Here is a 24,760-nt window from a genome sequence, read left to right as displayed (position 1 = left end):
CAGCAGCCAAAGGATATTGAAGAGTCCTGGAGCTGACTAAGCCACAAATCTCACTTTGACCTTCCCCGGTACCAACCGAGAAAGACCAGGAGTGACTGCGACCGGTTGGGACTACAGCTCCCGACATGCATCTCTCAGCGTCTGTAGCACACTTCGATGCTAGGATAAAGGGACTTTCCCGGAAGAATTGCATGTCGGGAATTGTAGTTGTCCCAATTGGGGGTGGCCGTCTGCCGTAGCGTGCTCATTGGAGCCCAGGTTACCGCCCCCTTCCCCTCGCCGCTCGTCGGTGTATCACGTATGTACACGCAGCGCGTGCTCACGCCCCCTCCCTAGGCCTAGGACGCAGGCGCGCGCACGCTCCCCGGGCCCGGTAGGCGGAGGGGAGGTGGGGGGGGGAAGAGGAGGAGGAGGAGGAGGAGGTGGGGGAGGGAGGGGGGTTAAGTGTCTACTGAGTAGACGGCAGTCGGGTACGAAGAGCGCGAAGGCCTGGCTGCCAGGCGGGTGAACTCTGCACTGAGCCTAGGGTCGGCGGGAGGGTCCGGGGCCAAGTTAGCGCGCCCTGCGATTAGGAGTCGCACCGCTGAGACCCGGAGGGCAGCAGGGGGCAAAGCCCCGGCGTAGGCCCAGCGGAGATGTCCGGCTGCGGCGCTTGTAGTTGCGGCGCGGCGGCCGCGCGGCTCATCACCTCTTCGCTCGCCTCCGCGCAGAGAGGTAACGAAGTAGTCCCTCACCTGAGCCAGTAGCCCGGGAGTGTACCGCCGGCGGTGGGGATCCCGGGGAGGGCAAGAGGCCTGCCCCACCCTGAGGGAGTGAGGGGACGCGCCGCGTTTTGCCTGGCACCCCTCTTTCCTGGTGGGATGGGGCTCTGCCAGCCTCTGGGGCAGCTGGTTCTCAAATTTGAAGTAAATCCCTTGTGCTCCCCCGCCCGCAAGCATTCAGGCCTCTTGACTTTGGGGCCGGAATGTGGCCACTTAGCAGAAACCCTGAAAGAGGCATAAAATGCTCCTTTCGTTAAAAAAGTGTCCCCTACTCGGAGGTCCGCCGGGTACTGCCACCCGCCCCGCCGGTGGCTTCTCCGGAGCCCGGCCGGGTTCCCTTTCGGCCTGTCGGGGGCTCCGGGAAGGGCTCGGGTGAGGGGCTGCCACTGTTGGGGGGCCCCCCGGGGCCGCGGGGCGCCGAGCCGGCCGTCCCGGACGCAGGCCGCGCGAGACCCACCGTGTCACTGTCATTGTGCGGCAGCTTACGCCGGGACAGAAGCAGGGCTCACAATCCTCCCGGCGCCGGGAAAACCTCGCGGCCCGCAGGGAAGCGGCCGGGGTGATTGGGGAAATGCCCGCAGAAATTGTTTTTGAAGTACTTAAATGTCTCAGCAGTCAACCAGTTTTCCCAACTTGACGGTCCGAGATAGTTTAAGGGTGGCGCTTGTTTACCTTTACTTTCTGTTTATCAGGAGCTCTGAAAGGGTGTCATCCCAGCCAAGAGATTCCGGAAAAGAAACCATTTTCCTCTTCCCCAAATCTATGAATATCAGACTAGAAGTTAGATCCTGTTATAATCACTTTTAGACAAATTCGTTTTGTTTTGGCTTGTCAACTTACGATCCTTGGTTAAATAAAAAAGTCCCCTTTTCCTGTATTTTAGGTTAATTATAAATGCCCTTACCATTTACTAAAGGTGTTTTGCGAGTTTAGTTCACAAAGAGAGATTAAATGAAGTAATGTCGGCAGAAGCACCTGTAAAGTGATACAGGAAAGTAAAGGAGTGAATTTAGTTCCAAGACATTGTTAAACCTGAACAAGCAGATGTCCTTATTCCAGGAATTTGAGTTGAAAACGCTTGAACGGGACATTTAAATTCATTTAATGGACATCTTTTTTTGCGGATCTACTATGTACTGGGCCCTGTTTTGGTGCTGGAGAGAGTGGTGAACATGTCCTCAATCTGCAGGTTTAAAATCTACTGAAGCAGAAAAAGAACAGTATCATTTGTAGAAGTGGGTAAAGTGTGTGTGTGTTCTCTTTGAGCAGGGAAGGATTCTTTGACAAAGTTCTTCATCTGTTCCAGTCAGTTGTGCCATAAAATTGAATCATAGGAGGTGTGTGGTAATTCTTTTTTATTTTCAGAACAACCACTGATTTAAAAATGGAATGTTATCGTTAGATGAAGCAACACAATTTAATGGCTTTAGATAATGATCATCTATTATTATAAGTTTGTCAGAAGTTTTCAGAAATACTGAACCATTGTTTCTGCTGTAAATTAAGCTTAAAATATGGGACGTTACCTCCTATCATTGTAGAACTTAATATTTTTATATGACAGTGAAACAGCAAATGGTTTTCACATTGATTTAAGACTTTCACAAGGCTTCATTAACATAAAATGTTTATTGTCCATAGTAGAAACTCAAAGTATAAACTAGTCTTGCAATATAGAGATATTTTCTTTAAGGACTTAAAACACTCCAGGAAGGTTATTTTTATTTAGGATTCTTGAAAAGAGGAAGAGAGGCAAAAGAGAAAGAAAAATCAGAATTGAACTTTAGCTCATTTTTTTATTCTTATAAACATAGAGTTAAGAATTTTAGCAATATAATATAGGTAAACAAAAAATTTAATCAAAATAGTCTTACACCATGAAATTATACAATGAAGTAAAAGTAGAGATTTCAGAGCTCTCTTGAAGTGTAGTGCTGTTCTCTATTTCCATTTGTTATGTTAGACTTTTAAAATTTTTAAATGGTATTTTGAAAAATTATTTGGTAAATTGTCATGCTAGATACTGGATCTGTTTTCCTGGTGGGCTATGTGTATCTCCAATTTAATGTGTTTTTCCTACTGTTCTCTTTGAATATGAAACCTGTAGTAAAGTAGAAACAATATTTTTTCTACCCAGATTGCTGATACTTTTCAATCTCTATATACTTTTTGTACATATGTATAAATATTTATATATTTTTAATGCGCTAAATATGTACATTTAGGAATGCTTGATTCCATTTACAAAATTCTGAATGACAGTACTTGGTCTGAATTTGGTTGTGAGAATTGTGGAGTCACATGTAACTCCCTTGATCTTTGGCTACTTTCTGTCCATGTCCAGTGAAAGGGTGTCACCTCATGAGGGTGTTAAGTAAGATGCTCAAACATGTTGGCGTCCATAATTTTCATGCTAGTTGTGTAATGTGCCTACCTAAACAGTTTTTAGCTAGATTTTAAGTCTCTCTCTTTTGTTAGTTAAATACAATACAAATTAAATAAGGCAAAGTGAATAAATGATAGAGCATCTTTATTCTGCAATTGCAAACTTTTTTTTTTTTTTAAGATTTTATTTACTTGAGAGAGAGAGAGGGAGGGAGAGCCTGCACAAGCAAGGGGGAAGGGCAGAGGGAAAGGGAGCAGCAGACTCCCCGCTGAGCAGGGAGCACTACCTAGCAGGGCTCCATCCCCTGGACCCTGAGATCAAGACCAGAGCCGAAGGCAGCCACTTAACCGAATGAGCCACCTAGGCACCCCTGCAAACTATTTCTTAATAAACATTTCTATTTTCTTGGCATATTCCTTTTCAGACCAGCAGACTAGCCTTAGTGAAAACCCATCAAACATTTTTAAACTTGAGGAAAGCTATTATAGGGGTGATGATGTTATTTTTCTTTATTCAGAAGTATTCAGGGGCGCCTCGGTGACTCAGTTGGTTGAGCATCTGACTCTTGGTTTTGGCTCAGTTCATTTTCTTGGCATAGTGAAATCAAGACCCAAGTTGGGCTCCCCACTCAGTGGGGAGTCTGCTTGAGATTCTCTCTCTCCCTCTGCCCAGCGCATGTGCATTCTCTTTCTCAAATCTTTAAAAATGTATATATATTTTTAAAAATTATTCAGAATTCAGGAAATAATAACTTGGGCATGAAATGAAATTTTGAAACTAGTAAAAGCAATAAGCATCTACTAAGTTGCTGGCATTATTTGTTTTTGTTGAATTTTTTTTTCAGTTTTTATTAGTGGTTAGAGGCCAAGTGGTTAAGCAAGCATTTATTTTATTTATTTTAAAGAATTTATTTATTTGACAGAGACACAGAGAGAGAGGGAACACAAGCAGAGGGGGAGGGAGAGGCAGAGGGAGAAACAGGCTTCCCGCTGACCAGGAAGCCCGATGTGGGGCTCAATCCCAGGACCCTGGGATCATGACCTGAGCTGAAGGCAGATGCTTAACGACTGAGCCACCCAGGTGCCCCTTAAGCAAGCATTTAACTTGATTTGCCATTTCATTAGTTATTACACAGTTAAATATTGTCAGTACAAAAAGATAATAATTTAAAATTTTTCATTCTCTTTCTAAAATTTATAAAGATCAGTTTATCTTTTAAGCTGAATCATTTGTTTTTTAGAGAATGCTTAGTTTAAGGTTGAATATAGGAAGTCAAATATTTAACAGTTGAATAAATTACTCTCCTAGTTCTTTTTTCCTCTCCTAGTTCTTAGTAGACCTATAGTCAATGTACCTTATTCTAGTATTTCTTTTTAAAAACAGCTGCTCTAAAACTCAGAACGCTTTATTTGTATGACAAAAGTTTTGTAAATGGTTTAGCTTTTAACCATCTTCTCTTGTTGCTGCCAACTATTCTTTCGAAATATACTTTACAGAAATACTTCCCTTTTTGACTTTTCTATGGGTTCTTTACCTGAGTTTCATAGGCCTCCAGTGTGTCCAAAGGGATAGAATTCAGAAGTTCTGTTAATTTTTTTTTAAGATTTTATTTATTTGACAGAGACAAGCGAGAGAGGGAACACAAGCAGGAGGAGTGGGAGAGGGAGAAGCAGGCTTCCCGCAGAGCAGGGAGCCTGATGTGGGGCTCGATCCCAGGACCCTGGGATCATGACCTGAGCCAAAGGCAGACACTTAACCGACTGAGCCACCCAGGCGCCCCAACCAATAGCCTCTTTGGAAACATGTTTATAGTTATATTTTAAGGTTTTTATTTATTTCAGAGAGAGAGAGAGAGCACAAGCTGGGGAGACAGACAGAGGGAGAGGGAGAAGCAGACTCCCTGCTGAGCAGGGAGCCCGATGTGGGGCTCAATCCCAGGACCCTGGGATCATGACCTGAGCTGAAGGCAGATGCTTAACAACTGAGCCACCCAGGTGCCCTGAGAAGTTCTGTTAATTTTATTTTCATTAATTACTAACTGAAATGTAGCATTTCCTTCAATTTTGAATGGAGGCAACAACCCACAGTAGTATTAGCAGTATCTGTGAATTTGTCACCAATCAAAATCACAAATATTTTCTTATCACATTACAGTTGTTCATATCTCAAGGCACTGTTTATACTTTTCACTACTTTGAGATCATGGTAGTTGTTTAAAAAGCTGTTAAGGGGGTATCTGGGTGGCTTAGTCTTTTAAGCATGAGCCTTCGGCTCAGGTCAGCCTCTTTATCCATTCATCTATCGTTGGACACGGGCTGCTTCCATAGTATGGTTATTGTAAATAATGCTCCAGTAAACATAGGGGTGCATATATCCCTTTGAATTAGTGTCTTTGTATTTTTTGGGTAAATACCCAGTAGTAGTGGGTACTGGATCATAGGGTAGTTCTATTTTTAATTTTTTGAGGAAACTGCATATTGTTTTCCACAGTGGCTATACCAGTTTGTATTCTCACCAACAGTGTAAGAGGTTTCCTTTTAACACTTGTTTCTTGATTTTGCCATTTTGACAGGTGTGAGGTGATCTCTTATAGTTTTGATTTGATTTCCCTTATGATGACTTATATTTAGCATTTTTTCATGTGTCTGTTGGCCATCTGGATGTCTTTGGAGAAATTTCTGTTCATGTCTTCTGCCCCTTTTTAAATTGGATTATTTATTTTTTGGGTCTTGATTTGTATCTGTTCATTTTTATTTCCCTTGCCTCAGGAGACATATCTAGAGAATGTTGCTATGGCTGATGTCAGAGAAATTATTGCTTGTGCTCTCTTCAAGGATTTTTATGGTTTCGGGTCTCACATTTAGGTCTTTAATCCATTTTGAATTTATTTTTGTATATGGTGAAAGAAAGTGGTCCAGTTTCATTCTCTCACGTGTTGCTGTCCAGTTTTCCCAACACCATTTGTTGAGAATGTCTTTTTCCCATTGTGTATTCATTCCTGCTTTATTGAAGGTTAATTGACCATTTAATTGTGGGTTTATTTCTGGGTTTTCCATTATATTGATCTGTGTGTCTATTTTTATGTCAGTAGCATACTGTTTTAATTACTGCAGCTTTGTAGTATAACTTAAAGTGTGGAATTGTGATACCTCCAGTTTTCTTTTTTTTTTTTTAAGATTGCTTTGGGTATTCGCAGTCTTTTGTGGTTCCATATAAATTTTAGGATTGTTCTAGTTCTTTGAAAAATGCTATTGGTGTATTGATAGGGATTGCTTTGGGTAGTGTGGACATTTTAACAGTACTCTTCCAACCCATGAGCATGGAATGTCTTTCCATTTCTTTGCATCATCTTGAATTTCTTTCATCAGTGTTTTATAGTTTTCAGAGTATAGCTCTTTCACCTCTTTGGTTAAGTTATTCCTAGATAGTTCATTGTTTTTGGTGCAATTATAAATGGGATTTTTTTTTTAATTTCACTTTCTGCTGCTTCATTTTTTTTTTTAAGGATTTTATTTATTTATTTGAAAGGTGGGGTGGGGGAGAGTACAAGCAGGGGGAGCAGGAGAGGAAGAAGCAGGCTCCCCGCTGAGCAGGGAGCCAAAGTAGGGCTCCTTCCCAGGACCCCGGGATCACCACCCGAACTGAAGGCAGACGCTTAACCAACTGAGCCACCCAGGCACCCCTGCTGCTTCATTTTTTTTTTTTTTAAAGATTCTATTTATTTATTTGAGAGAGAGAATGAGATAGAGAGCATGAGAGGGGGGAGGGTCAGAGAGAGAGGCAGACTCCCTGCCGAGCAGGGAGCCCGACGTGGGACTCGATCCCAGGACTCCAGGATCATGACCTGAGCCGAAGGCAGTCACTTAACCAACTGAGCCACCCAGGCGCCCTTCATTTTTTAACATATAGGGATGCAACAGATTTCTGTACATTGGTTTTGTATCCTGTGACTTTCCTGAATTCACTTATCAGTTCTAGTTTTTTGGTGCAGTCTTTAGGGTTTTCTGTATTTAGTATTATGTCATCTGCAAATAGTGAGAGTTTTACTTTTTCTTTACTAATTTTTTTTTTTTTAAAGATTTTATTTATTTATTCATGGGAGACAGAGAGAGAGAGAGAGAGAGGCAGAGGGAGAAGCAGGCTCCCAAGGAGCAGGGAGCCCGATGTGGGACTCGATCCCAGGACCCTGAGATCATGACCTGAGCCGAAGGCAGACGCTTAACCATCTGAGCCACCCAGGCGCCCCTTCTTTACTAATTTGAATGCCTTTTATTTCTTTATGTTGTCAAATTGCTGTGGCTAAGACTTCCAGTACTATGTTGAATAAAAGTGATAAGAGTGGACATTCTTATCTTCTTTCTGACCTTAGGGGAAAAGCTCTTAGTTTTTCACCATTGAGTATGATGTTGGCAAAAATCATATTTAAAAAATATTTTGATAACTTACTTCAAATTGGTTTCCTTTGTTATGTATTTTGTTCTTTACATTTAAAAACATTATTTTGAGAAGGGTTCCGTCCAGAGGCTTCACCAGACTCCCAAAGGAGTTCATGGCACAAAAAAGGTTTCAAACTCCTGATTAGATGACTACAGTGATTTCTGTGAAGATTTTATAAGATTGGCAAGAGTGACTAATCATTTAAACTGTTCAGTGTAGTGGTTTAAAAAGTGTGGTTCCCATGGGGCGCCTGGGTGGCTCAGTCGTTAAGCGTCTGCCTTCGGCTCAGGTCATGATCCCAGGGTCCTGGGATTGAGCCCCGCATCCGGCTCCCCGCTCCGCGGGAAGCCTGCTTCTCCCTCTCCCACTCCCCCTGCTTGTGTTCCCTCTCTTGCTGTATCTCTCTCTGTCAAATAAATAAAATCTTTAAAAAAAAAAAAAAAAGTGTGGTTCCCTGGGGAGCCTGGGTGGCTCAGTTGGTTGGGTGTCTGCCTTTGGTCATGATGCTGCGGTCTGGGATCAAGCCCCAAGTCAGGCTCCTTGCTTGGCGGGGAGCATGCTTCTCCCTCTGCCTGCCATTGCCCCTGCTTGTGTGTGTGCGCTCTCTCTCTCTGTCAGATAAATAAAATCTTTAAAAAAAAAAAATTGTGGTTCCCAAGGGTGCCTGGTGACTCAGTTGGTTGAGCGTCCGACTCTTGTGTTTTGGCTCAGGTCATGATCTCAGGGTTGTAGATTGAACGCCTGGTGGGGTTTCACGCTCAGTAGGGAGTCTGCTTGAGATTCTGTCCCTGCTTCTCCCTCAGCCCCTCCCCTGCTTGCGCGCAGGCTTTGTCTCTCTCTCTCTAAAATAAAGAAATCTTTAAAAAACAAAAAAAAGTGTGGTGCCCAGACCAACATCATTAGTATAACCTGGCAATTTGTTAGAAATACATTCTTGGGTCCCACTTCAGACCTTCTGAGTCAGAACCAGGGAATATTCTTTGCAGTCTTCTTTATTTTAACAAGCTCTCCAGGTAATTCTGGTGCATGTTCAGGTTTGAGAACCACTGGTTAGTATTTATGGCATCTTGTTGTACAGCCCCATAGATTATAGAATGTTAAAACTGCATCAGGGCTAGCAAAGAAATTCTTTTTTTTTTTTTTTTAAGATTTTATCTATTAGAGAGAGAGCACAAGCAGGGGGAGGGGCAAAAGGAGAGGGAGAAGCAGACTCCCCGCCAAGCAGGGAGCCCGACATGGGGCTCCATCGCAGGACCCCAAGATCATGACCTGAGCAGAAGGCAGACACAACTGACTGAGCCACCCAGGCATCCCTAGCAAAGAAATTCTTAAATTTAGAAGTTGAAATGACATGAACATGTTTTTCAGGTAGTATTTTCTCTGGTAACTTTATGGTTGCATTGGTTTCATATGTTACTTGGTAAGTCATTTAAGGTGAAGGGCTAATTTTTTTTTTCTATTCAGAATAAGTAGATTTTAAAAGGATCATGTTCATAATTTTTATTTCTCTTAATTTCCTGAAGATAATTTCCTTTCAGCTTATTTTTTTTTAAGATTTTATTTATTTATTTGACACAGAGAGAGAGCAAGAGAGGGAGCACAAGCAGGGAGAGTGGGAGAGGGAGAAACAGGCTTCCCGCCGAGCAGGGAGCCCGACGCGGGGCTCGATCCCAAGACCCTGGGACCGTGACCTGAGCCGAAGGCAGACGCTTAGCGACTGAGCCACCCAGGCACCCCTCAGCTTATTTTCTAATAACATTAGATATAAATTGATAAACACTATTTTGAAAGATATATTTTATTGTAAATGGGATATAATACACTGTGATACTTTAGGGTTAAGTTGTTTTTTTTTTTTTTTTTTTAAGATTTTATTTGTCAGAGAGAGAGAGCATAAGCAGGGGGAGCGGCAGGCAGAGGGAGAAGCAGGCTCCCCACTGAGCAAGGAGCCCAGTTTGGGACTCGATCCCAGGCCCCTTGGATCATGACCGGAGCGGAAGGCAGATGCTTAACTGACTGAACCACCCAGGCGTCCCACAGGGTTAAGTTTTATTCTAAACATCCATGTTCCATGAGTCTCAAGTAAAGCTTGTTGTAACTATAGTTTTCTTTGTGAATACATTGTAATGGTTAAATTAAAAAGTTACATTTGTTACATAGATTATAATTATTTTATTATGCTACCATTCATACTAATTTATGGATGTTTTCTTTTTTCCATTTTTTTTTTTTTTAAGATTTTATTTATTTATTTGACAGAGAGCACAAGCAGGGGGTGTGGCAGGGACAGAGAAGCAGGCTCCCCGCGGAGCAGGCAGCCCGATGTGGGACTCGATCCCAGGACCCTGGGATCATGACCTGAGCCGAAGGCAGACACTCAACGACTGAGCCATCCAGGCGCCCCTCTTTTTTTCCATTTTTAAAAAATTTAAATTCAGTTAATTAACATTTAATGTATTACTGGTTTCAGAGGTAGAGGTCAGTGATTCAACAGTCTTTTATAATACCCAGTGCTTATTACATTGCATGTCTTCCTTAATGTCTATCACCCAGTTACCCCATCCCCCCACCTCCCTCCCCTCCGGCAACCCTCAGTTTGTTTCCTATGATTAAGTGTTTCTTATGGTTTGTCTCCCTCTCTGCTTATGCCTTGTTTTATTTTTTCCTCCCTTCCCCTATGATCCTCTGTTTCGTTTCTTAAATTCCACATATGAGTGAGATCATATGATAATTGTCTTTCTCTGACTTATTTCGCTTAGCATGATACCCTCTAGTTTTATCCATGTCGTTGGAAATGGCAAGATTTCATTTTTTTTTTTGATGGCTGAGTAGTATTCCATAATTTACGGATGTTTTCAAACACACACAAAATAGAACAAGGGACACCAAAATACCCATCACCCAGCCTTAATGTCCATTAACTTTCTGTATTCTTGATTTCAGCTATTCTTTCCCCCATTACTTTTTCTAGATTTGCTTTTTAGACTGACATAGTCTTTAAACCATATTATGTCTTTTGAAAAATAAGTCATGAACTACCTTAAATCTCATTCTAATGAGAGTAATGGCTATCATTTACTGCAAAAAGGAAATGTTACACTTGAGAAAATTTGAAAATCTTTTTGAAAACGTCACTCAGAAGAAAAACATCAAATACAGTTTTTTTTTTAAATATTAATATTCAAGTTTAATAGTGTTAAGCAAAATTTTCCAGTCTATGGATTAGGGACTAGTGTGTCATAAACCTTAATCCTTTTTTAGTGTTGTTTGTGAATTTATATAGAGATGAGAAAATTTATTTATATCTTTCCTGATAAGTTTGATGGTTTTATTTTTGTATTTTATGGAACTGGAGAAGGCCTAGGGCAATAAATAGCTAAAGAAACTAGTTCTAACAGTGTACACGAATGTGTTGGAAAATTGGAGTTAATAAAGTCAGTTATATAAGTACGCAATTGCTTTTGAATTGTTTGAAGGATGTTATTTATTTTGTTCATTTTAGAGAGGGAGAGGGGGTGGGGAGGGATAGGAGGGAGAGGGAGAGAGAGAATCTTAAGTTAGACTCCATGCCCAGAGCGGAGCCCAGTGCAGTCCTCAATCTCACAACTCTGAGATCATGACCTGAGCTGAAATACAGAGTCAGATGTTTAACTGACTGAGCCACCCAAGCGCTCCTCAAAGGACGTAATTTTAAACCAGTTTTTGTGTTTGGATACAATATGTATATATGTGCATGATCTCTTAAAAGACCTAACAGGTATAGAAATAAAAATTTAAAGGCTGAGTTGAGAATTTTGCAGGTAATAAAATGAGGGAGATAAAATCAGTTTTTTTAAATTTATTTATTAACTTTAACACCTTCCCCCCTTTTTGTTATTACCTGCTAACAGTGCTTTGATACACTGCTGGGAAACTTCCTTCTTTGGGGATTCATTAAGATTCATTAATATATATTAGTTTATGCAGGGTTGTGAGTAGCCCTACAGTACTCAGTACTAGAATCTGTGGAATTTTGTTTAACCTAAGACCATTCGATTTTCTTGTGTAGGGAACATGCTTTTATTTTTTTTATTTTTATTTTTTAAAGATTTTATTTATTTGAGAGAGAGAGGGAGAGAGAGCGAGCACAGCAGGGGGAGCAGCACAGGGAGAGGGAGAAGCAGGCCCCCCAGTGAGCAGGGAGCCCGATGCTGGGCCTGATCCCAGGACCCTGGGATGACGACCCAAGCCAAAGGCAGACACCCAACTGACCGAGCCACCCAGGCACCCTGGGAATACGCTTTTAAAGATCAGCTTGGGAAATGCTGCCTTACAGAATGCAGTGTGACTCTTTTGCCACTGACTATAATTTATTTAGGGGTTTATTTTGTATTTATATGAGAAAAACCAGGGGTCAGCCAACAGTGATCCCATGGACCAAAACTGGCCACACCCATTTGTTTACATATTGTTTGTTTTCATATTACAGAGTAGTTAGAACGGAGACTACATGGCCCAGAAAACTGAAAATATTTACTATTCTGGTCTTTTACAGAAAAAGTTTGCCACAGAAGTCAGTGATTAACCTATACCCTTTTTAATAATTTTAACTTCAAATATGGTAAAAAGTTAAAATGCTGAAAGGATAGTGGTTACACAGTATTTACTGAATTAAGGTTTTTTATAAGATTGAAACATTTCATTAAAACATGTAGTTAATGAACATGCATAACTTTTTTTTTTTAATTTTATTTATTTATTTTGACAGAGACACAGTGAGAGAGGGAACACAAGCAGAGGGAGTGGAAGAGGGAGAAGCAGGCTTCCCGCCGAGCAGGGAGCCCCATACGGGCTCGATCCAAGGACCCTGGGATCATGACCTGAGCCGAAGGCAGACGCTTAACGACTGAGCCACCTAGGCGCCCCAAACATGCATAACTTTTTAAAGAACATTTGAAGTTTCCATTGTTGCAGATATTACACCCCCCCAACCCCCGTCAGAGACAGATAAAAGTTTATGTCAATTGCTTATTTTCATTGGTAGAAATACTGTAAGAAGACTAAGAATATAGGTTGTAAATGGCCTTTTTCCCCTACAGGTGAGGCAGATGTTGAACTCCTTATCTCTCACACTTTCAAAGAGCCACTCATTGTTACAACCTGGGTGGTCTTTCCTCATTTCCAAACAGGCCCAGAAAGAGACCTCTTTATTTACCTGGAATCTGTAGGCCCAGGTCTGGCCTATTTTTCTTTTTTTTTTAAGATTTTATTTATTTATTATGGGCGCCTGGGTGGCTCAGTTGGTTAAGCGGCTGCCTTCGGCTCAGGTCATGATCCTGGAGTCCCAGGATCAAGTCCCGCATCGGGCTCCCTGCTCGGCAGGGAGTCTGCTTCTCCCTCTGACCCTCCTCCCTCTCATGCTCTCTGTCTCTCATTCTCTCTCTTTCAAATAAATAAATAAAATCTTTAAAAAAAAAAGATTTTATTTATTTATTAGAGAGAGAGAGGGAGAGAGCGCACAGGGAGAGAGTGCACAAGAAGGGAGAGCAGCAGACAGTGGGAGAAGCAGGCTCCCCACTGAGCAAGGAGCCCAATGTGGGACTCGATCCCAGGACCCTGAGGTCATGACCTGAGCCGAAGGCAAATGCTTAACCAACTGAGCCACCAAGGCACCCCAGGTCTGGCCTATTTTTAAGGTGGCTTTGCCTCTGTGAAATAAGTCAAGCAGAGAAAGTCAATTATATGGTTTCACTTATTTGTGGAACATAAGGAATAGAATGGAGGACATTAGGAGAAGGAAGGGAAAAATGAAGGGGGGGAAATCGGAGGGAGAGATGAACCATGAGAGACTATGGACTCTGAGAAACAAACTGAGGGTTTTAGAGGGGAGGGGGTGGGGGGATGTGTTAGCCCGGTGATGGGTATTAAGGAGGGCACGTACTGCATGGAGCACTAGGTGTTAACGAAAACAATGAATCGTGGATCACTACATCAAAAACTAATGATGTATGGTGACTAACATAATAAAATAAAAATTAAAAAAAAAAGGTGGCTTTGTCTCTGATGGTGTCACTATCTTCTCTACCATTTTGTTACTACTGCTGTGAAAACTATAGCTTTTTGAACCTCGTTTATACTTAAGGAATTTTTGTTTTCAGGGAATTTATTAAAGGCTTGTTAATATTTGATGTGTAGACTAATAAATTTCATTATATTTCCAGGTATCTCTTGTGGTCGCATTCATATACCCGTTTTAGGAAGGCTCGGGACCTTTGAAACTCAGATTCTACGAAGAGCTCCCTTTAGAACCTTTACAGAAACACCAGCATACTTTGCATCAAAAGATGGGATAAGTAAAGATGGCTCTGGAGATGGAAATAAGGTATTTAACTTTATTGGCATCTATATACACATTTGAGTTCCTTCCTTCAGAAAATTAAATGTAATAACAGTATTCTCTATTCTGTCAGTTTATATGTTTTTTGTAGGAAATGTGAAATATAGAAAATGATATGAAGAATTTATGTAATTTTATTTTGTGTTTTAGTTTCAACCATAAACTAGTTTTATAAGCATTGCACTTAGTCAGCAGTAGTTAAAATTTCTAATACTCCAAAGTAATAAAGAAGCTACATTAAATAATCTATGCAGTCAGCACTCTGTAGGATTGAATTAGGAATAGCCATTTCCTGCTTTCTTAACACAACTCTTAAGAATTCATGATAGTATTGGGCGCCTGGGTGGCTCAGTTGGTTGGGCGACTGCCTTGGGCTCAGGTCATGATCCTGGAGTCCCGGGATCGAGTCCCGCATCGGGCTCCCTGCTCGGCAGGGAGTCTGCTTCTCCCTCTGACCCTCCCCCCTCTCATGTGCTCTCTCTCATTCTCTCTCAAATAAATAAATAAAATCTTTAAAAAAAAAAAAAAAGAATTCATGATAGTATAAACCCCACTTCGTTCTCTACCTAAAAATTTTTGGTGTCTCTATGACTTAATGTTGGACTACTTTGTAGTTAGCAAGTAGATGATCGGTGACTGTACTGGGTCAGTGAATTAATTTTCTTTATTATGTGAATTTTACTAACACTTGATTTAATGTTACATGCAAGACAAAATGCTAGGTGCTTTCATATCCACACTTAATCCTTATAGTTTTTCTCATATAAATACAAAATAAACCCCCCATTTTAGAGATGAGAAAAGTTAGATTCAAAGAAGTTACGAGTCACTACTTATCATGATAGTAACTTCTTTTTTTTTTTTTTTTAAAGATTTTATTTATTTATTCATGAGAGACAGAGACAGAGACAGAGAGGCAGAGGGAGAAGCAGGCTCCCAAGGAGCAGGAAGCCCGATGCGGGACTCGATCCCAGGACCCTGAGATCATGACCTGAGCCGAAGGCAGACGCTTAACCATCTGAGCCACCCAGGCGCCCCATGATAGTAACTTCTGATTCAGTTTCACTAAAATGTATTTTACCTGTAGTAACTTTTTTTTCCTAGTGTTTATTGAGTCATGGGAAGAAAGCTGTTTATTATACATGCTGGGTCATACTATGTGAAGAAGGAATACAGATAAATATATGTGTTTACTAGAACTGATTTTATTTTTCTGGTAAATAGATCTTTTGATACCAATGATAGCAGAGATATAAATTATACTAATAATTTCATTCTAGAAATTATAAAAATTTTAAGATTAATTACAACCTATCTTGCTTATATTTTACATATAAAATAGTTGTCTGAAAGTAATAATTGACACTCTCCTTTTCTCCTCTGCTAACATTAGAAATCAGCAAGTGAGGGAAGCAGTAAAAAATCAGGCTCTGGGAATTCAGGGAAAGGTGGAAACCAGCTGAGGTGTCCTAAGTGTGGCGATTTGTGCACTCATGTAGAGACCTTTGTGTGTAAGTATTACTTCTTCTATTGTTCTTTTTCTCTACCTTTTCTATAAATCATAGACTGCATAGAAATATATAAATTATATAAGCCAGAGTAATGTTCTTTCTGAACTTACATGATTCTCATGTTCACCAAATAACTAAAAATTCCCAGGACTGGTAATACTTTGCACAGTGGTATAAGAAATAATTTAAGAAAACTATTTGCTTCTTTATTTTTATTTATTTTTTTAAAGATTTTATTTATTTATTTGAGAGAGAGAATGAGATAGAGAGAGCATGAGAGGGGGGAGGGTGAGAGGGAGAAGCAGACTCCCTGCTGAACAGGGAGCCCGATGCGGGACTCGATCCCGGGACTCCAGGATCATGACCTGAGCTGAAGGCAGTCGCTTAACCAACTGAGCCACCCAGGCGCCCCTGCTTCTTTATTTTTTTTAAAATATTTTATTTACTTATATGATAGAGACAGACACAGCAAGAGAGGGAACACAAGCAGGGGGAGTGGGAGAGGGAGAAGCAGGCTTCCCGCGGAGCAGGGAGCCCGATGCAGGGCTCGATCCCAGGACTCTGGGATCATGACCTGAGCCGAAGGCAGACGCTTAACGACTGAGCCACCCAGGCGCCCCGATTTGCTTCTTTATTTTGTGTGTGTGTTTATTTCAAATTTGGATTTTGTGAGTGTTCATGTATGTGACAATTAAGCTGTAGGAGAACCAAGGTTTATTTATTCTGTATTACTCTATTCTTCAAATACCTATTGAGCATCTCATACTGCTGGAAAGGTCAGTCATTCAGATATTAAGGTATTTTCCCTCTCTGAGTAACCACCGGAGCTAAGCCCTCAGTTCTAGAAAGTGTATGATAATTATGAATAATTGAGACACTAAGAGAAGGAAGAAATCAACAGCCCTACTTTTGCTGTTAGTGTCGGTACCTCTCTGTGAAATACAAAGATACTACTACAAATCTTTTGTTTTCATGAATTAGATAACTCATTTCCTACATGATTAGAATTAATGTAGAGTAAATTACATTGAACTACCATGTCAGCCTTCTCCTATATAGTCGAACTGTGAAAGGGTCAGTGGTGAGGTTTGGCAGAAGTTTGTTTCTCACGATTAGGTGGAGAGGATTCTCTATATTCTAACCCAAATATTGAGACTTCAGTTACAGTTTCACATTTATCATTAATATTAATTGGCCAGTATATGAAAAAATACTGTTAAATGTAGCATGGTTTTACAGTTTTGGAAAGACTTTTATTTTTTTATTTTTTAAAAGATTTTATTTATTTTTTAGAGAACGAGCGAGAGAGAAACAGCATGAGAGGGGAGAGGGTCAGAGGGAGAAGCAGGCTCCCCGCTGAGCCGGGAGCCAGATGTGGGACTCGATCCCAGGATCCTGGGATCATGACCTGAGCCGAAGGCAGATGCTTAACCATCTGAGCCACCCAGGCGCCCTTGGAAAGACTTTTAAAGTAGTTCCATTCTATAGGTGGAATGTTTGAGATTCTCTTCATGGTGTTGCCTTGTAAGAGAGCAAAGAGAAGAATCGGTTTGAATGAATACTAATTAGGTTGCAAAATAAAATGAAAGAACTAGATGATATTAACTTCTAAATAACGTTTGCTGTTAACAAATTTGGTGTGAAATAATAAAACTCTAAAAGGTCTGAGAACTGCTCAGTTCATAATGGCAGTGTCATATTAACATATTTTAATCAAGAGTTTTATCTTTTTTGGGGCGCCTGGGTGGCTCAGTCAGTTAAGCATCTGCCTTTGGCTCAGGTCATGATCTCAGGTTCCTGGGATCGAGCCCCATGTTGGGCTACCTGCTTAGCAGGGAGCCTCCTTCTCCTTGTCCCTCTGCTGCTCCTCCTGCTTGTGCTCTCTCTCTCAAATAAATAAAATCTTTAAAAAAAAAAAAGAGTTTTATCTTTTTTTTCCCAGAGAAAGATTTCAGTCTTTGTAGACTTAAACAATGATTCCTTAGAGTAAAAAAAGAAAGAAACTAATATTTAATAAATGCCAGTATAGGGGCGCCTGGGTGGCTCAGTCATTAAGCGTCTGCCTTCGGCTCAGGTCATGATCCCAGGGTCCTGGGATCGAGCCCCGCATCGGGCTCCCTGCTGAGCAGGGAGCCTGCTTCTCCTTCTCCCTCTGTCTACCACTCTGCCTACTTATGCTCTCTCTCTGTCAAATAAATAAATAAAATCTTTAAAAAATAAATAAATAAATAAATAAATGCCAGTATATACAGTTTTATTCTCACAGTCTTTTTTTTTTCAGGACAAAAATGAGAGTATCCTCATTTTTTTATAAGTGAAGAAACTAAGATTTAGCAAGTTTAAATAACTCATCCACGGTCCCAGAGTAGTGAAGATTTGCTATTCAGAAGTTCCTATCCCATAGTTTGTGTTTTTTTTCCCCTAAAGATTTATTCATTTAATTGAGAGAGAGCGAGCACTCAAGCAGGAGGGGCAAAGGGAGGAGAGAGAGACTCTCAAGCAGACTCTGCGCTGAGCCCAGAGCCTGATGCGGGGCTCAATCTCACAACTGTGAGATCATGTCCTGAGCCAGAATGAAGAGTTGGACACTTACCTAATTGTGCCACCCAAGCGCCCCTCTCATACATTTTTAGCAACTGGAATTCTCTAGGGATAAACTAGCTCCTATTGAGATTAAGTTTATTTTCCTCTTACACAGGGTTTTCAAAAACTTACCAGGTTGTATTAATCACTGAGAGTGGTTGTTAATCATGCAGATTCTCTTCTTCCCTAGAGATGAGATTCTGTAGATGTTGAGTGGTATCCTAGAATATGTATGTTTAATAATGAGACCAAGTGTGGAAAACACTAATGTTATCTAATCTACTCAAAGCTGAGGTTGTTTGCTGTGGGTATTCTAACTGGGGAGGCGGAATGTGGGAGTAGAGAATGGGGAAGAAAAGAATAAAAGAAGAGTAGATACTTACACATAATTTAGTAAGCCAACATCTGTTGGGACAGCCACTACTAGGCTCAGGAAATAAACACAGATGAACATGACACTGTCCTGTCCTCTGGAGCTTTACTGCGTGGGAGTGATAGGCCCCCTGAAACTTGTTCAAAATCATGAAGAACTTCATTTAAACAAATCTGAGAAAGTTTTTACTGAGGTAGTCTTTCTGTCATACTATACAAGCATGTTTACTGGGATTAGTATTCTGCATATGAAGGAATATAGTATACCTGTAGTAATCATTTAAAGGAAAGTGGTTTATTTATCCCCTGATAATTTAACAAAATTAGATTTTGCCGGTTGTCTTCAGGAGTAAAAAAATAAGCATTGCAGTGCTTATATTATTTTTTTTCCAAAATAGCATTTTGATAAATAAAATTGAACTTGGGCATATGTTGAATATGTTTCATTGTAAAATTGATATTGTGATATTCGAGTAGACTGTAAGCAACCCTTCTAAAGTAAGCAAAAAGTGATGCAATCTGTTGTTTAGTCTCTTTGCCTTTGACCTAATTTCTTTAGAGAAATATTTTGTTCTTGTGTTCTCAGCCAGATATTCCTGTCATTCACCTGAACTACATCAGAGGCTTCCCTGCCCTTTAATCCTTGCCTTGTTTACCATCAGTAACAGCTGTAAGGTGATGCTTCATTTTAAAGTAAAGGCATTGACTATCTCCACATTGGTGGAGAATGGTGATAATGTATTGGGGTTTGTGTGAATCAAAGGTACTTGGAATAGCTTGGTCTTTTTCTTTAGGTAAGCATTTGTAGTGATCAATACATAGAAAACATGGATGATCTCTCTTCTAGCTTAAAATTTGCTGCTAGGGACACCTGGGTGGCTCAGTCAGTTAAGCAACTGCCTTTAGCTCAGGCCATGATCCCAGGGTCCTGGGATCGAGCCCTGAGTTGGGCTCTCTGTTTAGTGGGGAATCTACTTCTCCCTCTCCCTCTGCTCTTGTTCTCTCTCTCTCTCAAGTAAATAAAAAATAAAATTTGCTGCTAGAATTTATCCAGAATGTATTTTTGATTAGCCTTGTGTTTAAGAATATATACATAAATATTAAATTGAATGAATTAATAGTTAGATTTATTTTTGAAATACAGAATTGTCTGTTTTTTGGTTTTTGTTGTTTTTTTTTAAAGTTAGATTATTTTGTGAAGATTTAGGTGTGCTTACCAGTACAGTTTTTCTGGTAAACTATGGATAGGTAGTTATAATATTCCCAAAGGAGAGAGATTCTCATAGTTTTTTTTTTTTTAATTTTTTAAATTTAAATTCAGTTTAATTAACATATACTGTATTATTAGTTTCAGAAGTTGAATTCAGTAATTTATCAGTTGCATACAACACCCAGTGCTCATTCCATCAAGTGCCCTCCTTAATGCCTATCACCCAGTTACCCCACCCCCCTACATATCTCCTCTCCAGCAACCCTCAGGTTGTTCATAGTTAAGAGTCTCTTACGGTTTACCTCCCTCTGTTTTCCTCTTATTTTTCCTTCCCTTCCCCTATGTTCGTCTGTTTTGTTTCTTAAATTCCATATATGAGTGTAATCATATGATACTTGTCTTTCTCTGACCGACTTATTTTGCTTAGCATATTGCCCTCGAGTTCTATTCCACATCATTGCAAATGGCAAGATTTCATTCTTTTTGTTGGCTAAGTAATATTCTTGTGTGTGTGTGTGTGTGTACCACATCTTTATCCATTCATCTGTCAGTGGACATCTGGGCTCTTTCCATATTTTGGCTATTGTGGACATTGTTGCTATAAACGTTGGGGTACACATGTCCCTTCAGAGATTCTCATAGTTTTAAAAATTATTTTTCTTTGCAGTTTTAGCTGCCTAGTTAGATTACACAAAGGTAATACAAAAACGTATTACCCAGACATACAAACATCTAAGTAATTCTTACCGTGTATCATTTGCTCTGTATCTGTTAGTAATCTGTGTGAGATTCTCTTCTGTGCTGCTTTCCAAGCCCCCCGCCCCCCCTGCCCCATTACCATTAGTAGGGTTAGGCTTGGAGAAGATTAAGAGTGTATGTCCAGGGCGCCTGGGTGGCTCAGTTGGTTGGGCGACTGCCTTCGGCTCAGGTCATGATCCTGGAGTCCCGGGATCGAGTCCCGCATCGGGCTCCCTGCTCAGCAGGGAGTCTGCTTCTCCCTCTGACCCTCCCCCCTCTCATGCTATCTCTATGTCATTCTCTCTCTCAAATAAATAAATAAAATCTTTAAAAAAAAAAAAAAGAGTGTATGTCCATATACCTATATCCTATAGCTGTGTTTTAGAAGGAGAGAGAAAAAAAAGAAATCACCTTTGGTTTAACACAGGATATTCTATAGCTGATGCATTGATACTGAGACACCCTTTTACCCTCACTTTTATTTTTTAATTTTTAAAACTTTTTTACCCTCACTTTTAATTGTTCCTGTGTTGTTTTCAAAAGCTGTATGATTATCTTTAAGTCAGTATGAGTGAGAATGTTATTTTGTTAGTTTCTTAGTGGTTTTTAGGTCAAAGAAATAGGAATTAGTGGAGTTGTTAAAAATGAAAATAAGGCATGAAACAATTTTATATATTTACCAAGTCAAGGTTTTAAAAATGCTGATAGGTTTGAAAAGAACCTAAAAGAACATATATATTTTTTTTTTCACATTTTTAGGGATTGAAATTGATTTCTCTCAACTTCTGTGTATATTTGAAATTTTTCGTAAGAAAATGTTGGAAAAATGGAAGAATTTACTTGTGATTTACTTTTTTCACAGTTTTTTCATTGAAGTATTTCAGGAAAATAAATGATTAATATTTTTATAGTGCTTATTTTCTAAAATAGATTTAATGAATGGGGAGTTGAATGAACATCAACTAATCTTTTCTCTTAATGAAGTATATCACAAAATGAAAGAACCTCGTGGAAATGAACAAAATGTGATTTACTGAACTCATCTATTTGTATCTCTGTCTTAGGTATAAACTAAGTTGTTTGTTGTGGCTAGTGGAATGAACTACAAGCCTACCTTTTGTCAAGTACATAGTTTTCATTTACAGTGAGTCTCTAAGGTTAAACACTATTTAAATTATTTACTTTTCCTCTGCTGACCTTTCTTTCCTTTTACAGCATCCACCCGCTTTGTGAAGTGTGAAAAATGTCATCATTTTTTTGTTGTACTATCTGAAGCAGACTCAAAGAAAAGCATAATTAAAGAACCTGAATCAGCAGCAGAAGCTGTAAAATTGGCATTCCAACAGAAACCACCTCCTCCCCCCAAGAAGGTATAGGTCTTAGCTCAGTCCTTTAAGCATTCTATCTTGAAAACATTTCATTGCTCCCCTCTCCCAGTTTATATAGGATCTTAATACTAGTACCTAAACAAGTATTAAATTCTTAATATGGACTATATCTGGCTAAATTCTTTTTGATATTTGATACTTGGAATTTAGGTATGGAGTCCATTGTTATTTTCCCATGTTGTGATTATGGCATTCAGCAATGAAATATAGTTGGATGATTATTAAAATAGTGTTAATACTAAATTGATCTAAAATGATATCTATAAAATTGAGCAGTTATGGATTTATTTTTCTTAGTTTGGGCCCCTAAATAACACCAGCCTGCAATTTCTCCCCATAAATTAGTCTACTTTATGATAAAATAGTCTCAGTCTAACAACGGAAGCAAGTAATTTTTTCACGGCCGGTATAGCATTGTGGCTTTTGTGGTGGGGGCTCCTTCCAAAAGTCTTAGGCAGATTGTGATCTGGCCATTTCAGACATGGCAGAGTATATCACCAGTTAGATTATTCTTACCTTCTGCCTCAGTGTAGCTTTCTTCTGCTGTAAGACACCAGTGCATTTATCTCTACCTCCAAATAATGCTGTAGTAGATTTAATAAGTCATTATTATATTATTAATTATTAATAATTCAATTTGTGAGGAATCAAAAAGATTTTAAAAAACCATAATAAAATGCATATGGTCAGCAACTAAAGAATTTGTCATGTAAAAATAATAATGAAAAATATAGCTATTAAAAAAAAAAAGAAAAATATAGCTATTAACCTTTATATTCTCCACTAAATTTGTGTAGACATTAGACTCAAGAGTTCAAAAATATGCAATTTAACTATTTTTAGAAGTTAGTATTAACAGTTAATTTCTATTTAGTAAAAGCTAAAGGAATTTACCCCAGGTTCCAGGCTGTTAACAATATCCAAGTATCAAACAGAGCTTTAGTTTCCAAGTGAAGTTTTTTAGATTGCCATTTAGATAAATGAGTAGCTTTAAAGTTAATGTCTGAGAAAAAACTGAAACATACAAATGCTGGTAATGGCTTTGATTATATAATGCTTTTTTGAAAATGGTAGTTGTATAATATGTTATTTCTGTGAAGAATATCATTCCTATGATTGAGAGAAGTATAGAAAGGATTTATTTTAATGATTTACGTTAATGGTGATGTCTTTAGACCCATGGTGACATATGTAGGTATTCTAAGTGACTTTAATAATTAACTCTTAAAAATTAGGATTAGGATAAATGGCATTGTGTATAGAATAGAAATTGACAGAGCATTAGTAGAGTGCAGTGATAATTTGTTAAGCTAAAGAACAAATGAATTGTGTTTTGTCCACTTAGGTTTGGGGCCTCTGAATCATTGTACATAGATATCCTACCCTGTGGTCATATGCTATGGCCATACCTTGGCGTTTTGTTTTTGATGAGTCTTTGTACAAATTTAAAACTAAGCAAATATGCTCAGTGTATAACTTCTTAATGTGTGTGCGTTTTTTTGTGATAGGTCATAGTAAATTAATTCATAACTAATCATTTTTCAGATTTATAACTACCTCGACAAGTATGTTGTTGGCCAGTCATTTGCTAAGAAGGTGCTTTCGGTTGCTGTGTACAATCATTATAAGAGAATATATAACAATATCCCAGCTAATCTGAGACAGCAAGCAGAGGTTGAGAAGCAGACGTCCTTAACACCTAGAGGTTAGTGTTTTGATAACTGACCAAAATAGAGGTTACTATGCTTAAGGTAATCTTTATTTGCAACTCCTTGCTTTTATCCTAAAATACTTCTAGTATAGTACAACATTTTTCAAAGTGCAGGCCTCTTCCCATTAGTGGATCATGAAATTATTTTGGTAGATTGCCAACAGCATTTTTTTTTTTTTAAATAATAGGTGTGAATAGAAAATACCAGAGTACATTAACTTGTAGTTAATATATTCTTTCATAAAACTTTTATTTTCAGTATGTGTGCATGGGTCCTGAGTCACAGAGTAAAATGTATTTCTTACCAAGGGTCTTAGTGAAAAATGTTTGAAAGTCACAGGAGTAGAGATTGAGACACCATCTTTGAATTGTAGACTTCACCACAACTAGTTCCTCATGACCAGATCATGTGTCTCGGTCAGAGATATATGAAGATAGATGATAACTGTCACAGAACATATCCAGCATTCTTTGCTTTTTAGATCCCAGCTGCAGAGTGTAAGGTTAAGGGCAGATTTGTGTAATTCCTATTAACGATAGATTCTAATATACCAATACATTATATAATCTCAATTTACTGTAGATAATAATATGTGTTATATTAATAGAATGATATTTTTAAAAACTATGAATAGAATAAAATGCAGTTTTTTAAAGGTGTGTTTGGGTTTTTCTTAAATTTTTTTATTGTTATGTTAATCCCCATACATTACATCATTAGTTTTAGATGTAGTGTTCCGTGATTCATTGTTTGTGCATAACACCCAGTGCTCCATGCAGAACGTGCCCTCGTCAATACCCATCACCAGGCTAACCCAACCTCCCACCCCCCTCCCCTCTAGAACCCTCAGTTTGTTTTTCAGAGTCCATTGTCTCTCATGGTTCGTCTCCCCCTCCGATTTCCCCCCCTAAGGTGTGTTTGTTTTTAATTGGCTAGGAGCCCTGATTTCTTACTTAGGCCTATGATCTATCATTTTATTTATTTTTAAAGATTTTATTTATTTATTTATTTGAGAGAGAGAGAGAGCACGAGCAGGGGGAGGAGCAGAGGGAGAAGCACACTCCCCACTGAGCAGGGGAGCCAGACGCGAGGCTTGATTCCAGGACCCGGAGATCATGACCTGAGCCAAAGGCAGACACTTAACCAACTGAGCCACCCAGGCACCCCTGTAATCTATCATTTTACATACTTTAAGTCATCATTTTACAATTTGAGGGAATTCTGGTAAATATTTACATTTATAAAACTATAATATCTTTTGATTATTTTTGGTAACTTACTGGCTT

At 39.3% G+C, this 24,760-nt stretch overlaps 1 protein-coding gene across 1 annotated transcript in view; it reads left to right on the top strand.

Moving 5' to 3' along the window:
- The first annotated feature begins 435 nt into the window (after window positions 1–435).
- The window catches only part of CLPX (caseinolytic mitochondrial matrix peptidase chaperone subunit X), a 46,207-nt gene continuing 21,882 nt past the window's right edge, over window positions 436–24,760 (top strand). The window contains exons 1-5 of the mRNA XM_081831260.1: window positions 436–714; window positions 13,785–13,945; window positions 15,354–15,471; window positions 21,590–21,744; window positions 23,308–23,467. Coding sequence (XP_081687386.1) covers window positions 636–714; window positions 13,785–13,945; window positions 15,354–15,471; window positions 21,590–21,744; window positions 23,308–23,467 — 673 coding nt within the window. The 5' untranslated portion in view covers window positions 436–635. The remainder of the gene's footprint in view (window positions 715–13,784; window positions 13,946–15,353; window positions 15,472–21,589; window positions 21,745–23,307; window positions 23,468–24,760) is intronic.

The sequence above is a fragment of the Leptonychotes weddellii genome, chromosome 9 (genome assembly GCF_054177405.1).
Source record: "Leptonychotes weddellii isolate Sample4059 chromosome 9, ASM5417740v2, whole genome shotgun sequence".
In the NCBI taxonomy this organism is placed as follows: domain Eukaryota; kingdom Metazoa; phylum Chordata; class Mammalia; order Carnivora; family Phocidae; genus Leptonychotes; species Leptonychotes weddellii.
This window is presented reverse-complemented; position numbering and strand designations above follow the sequence as displayed.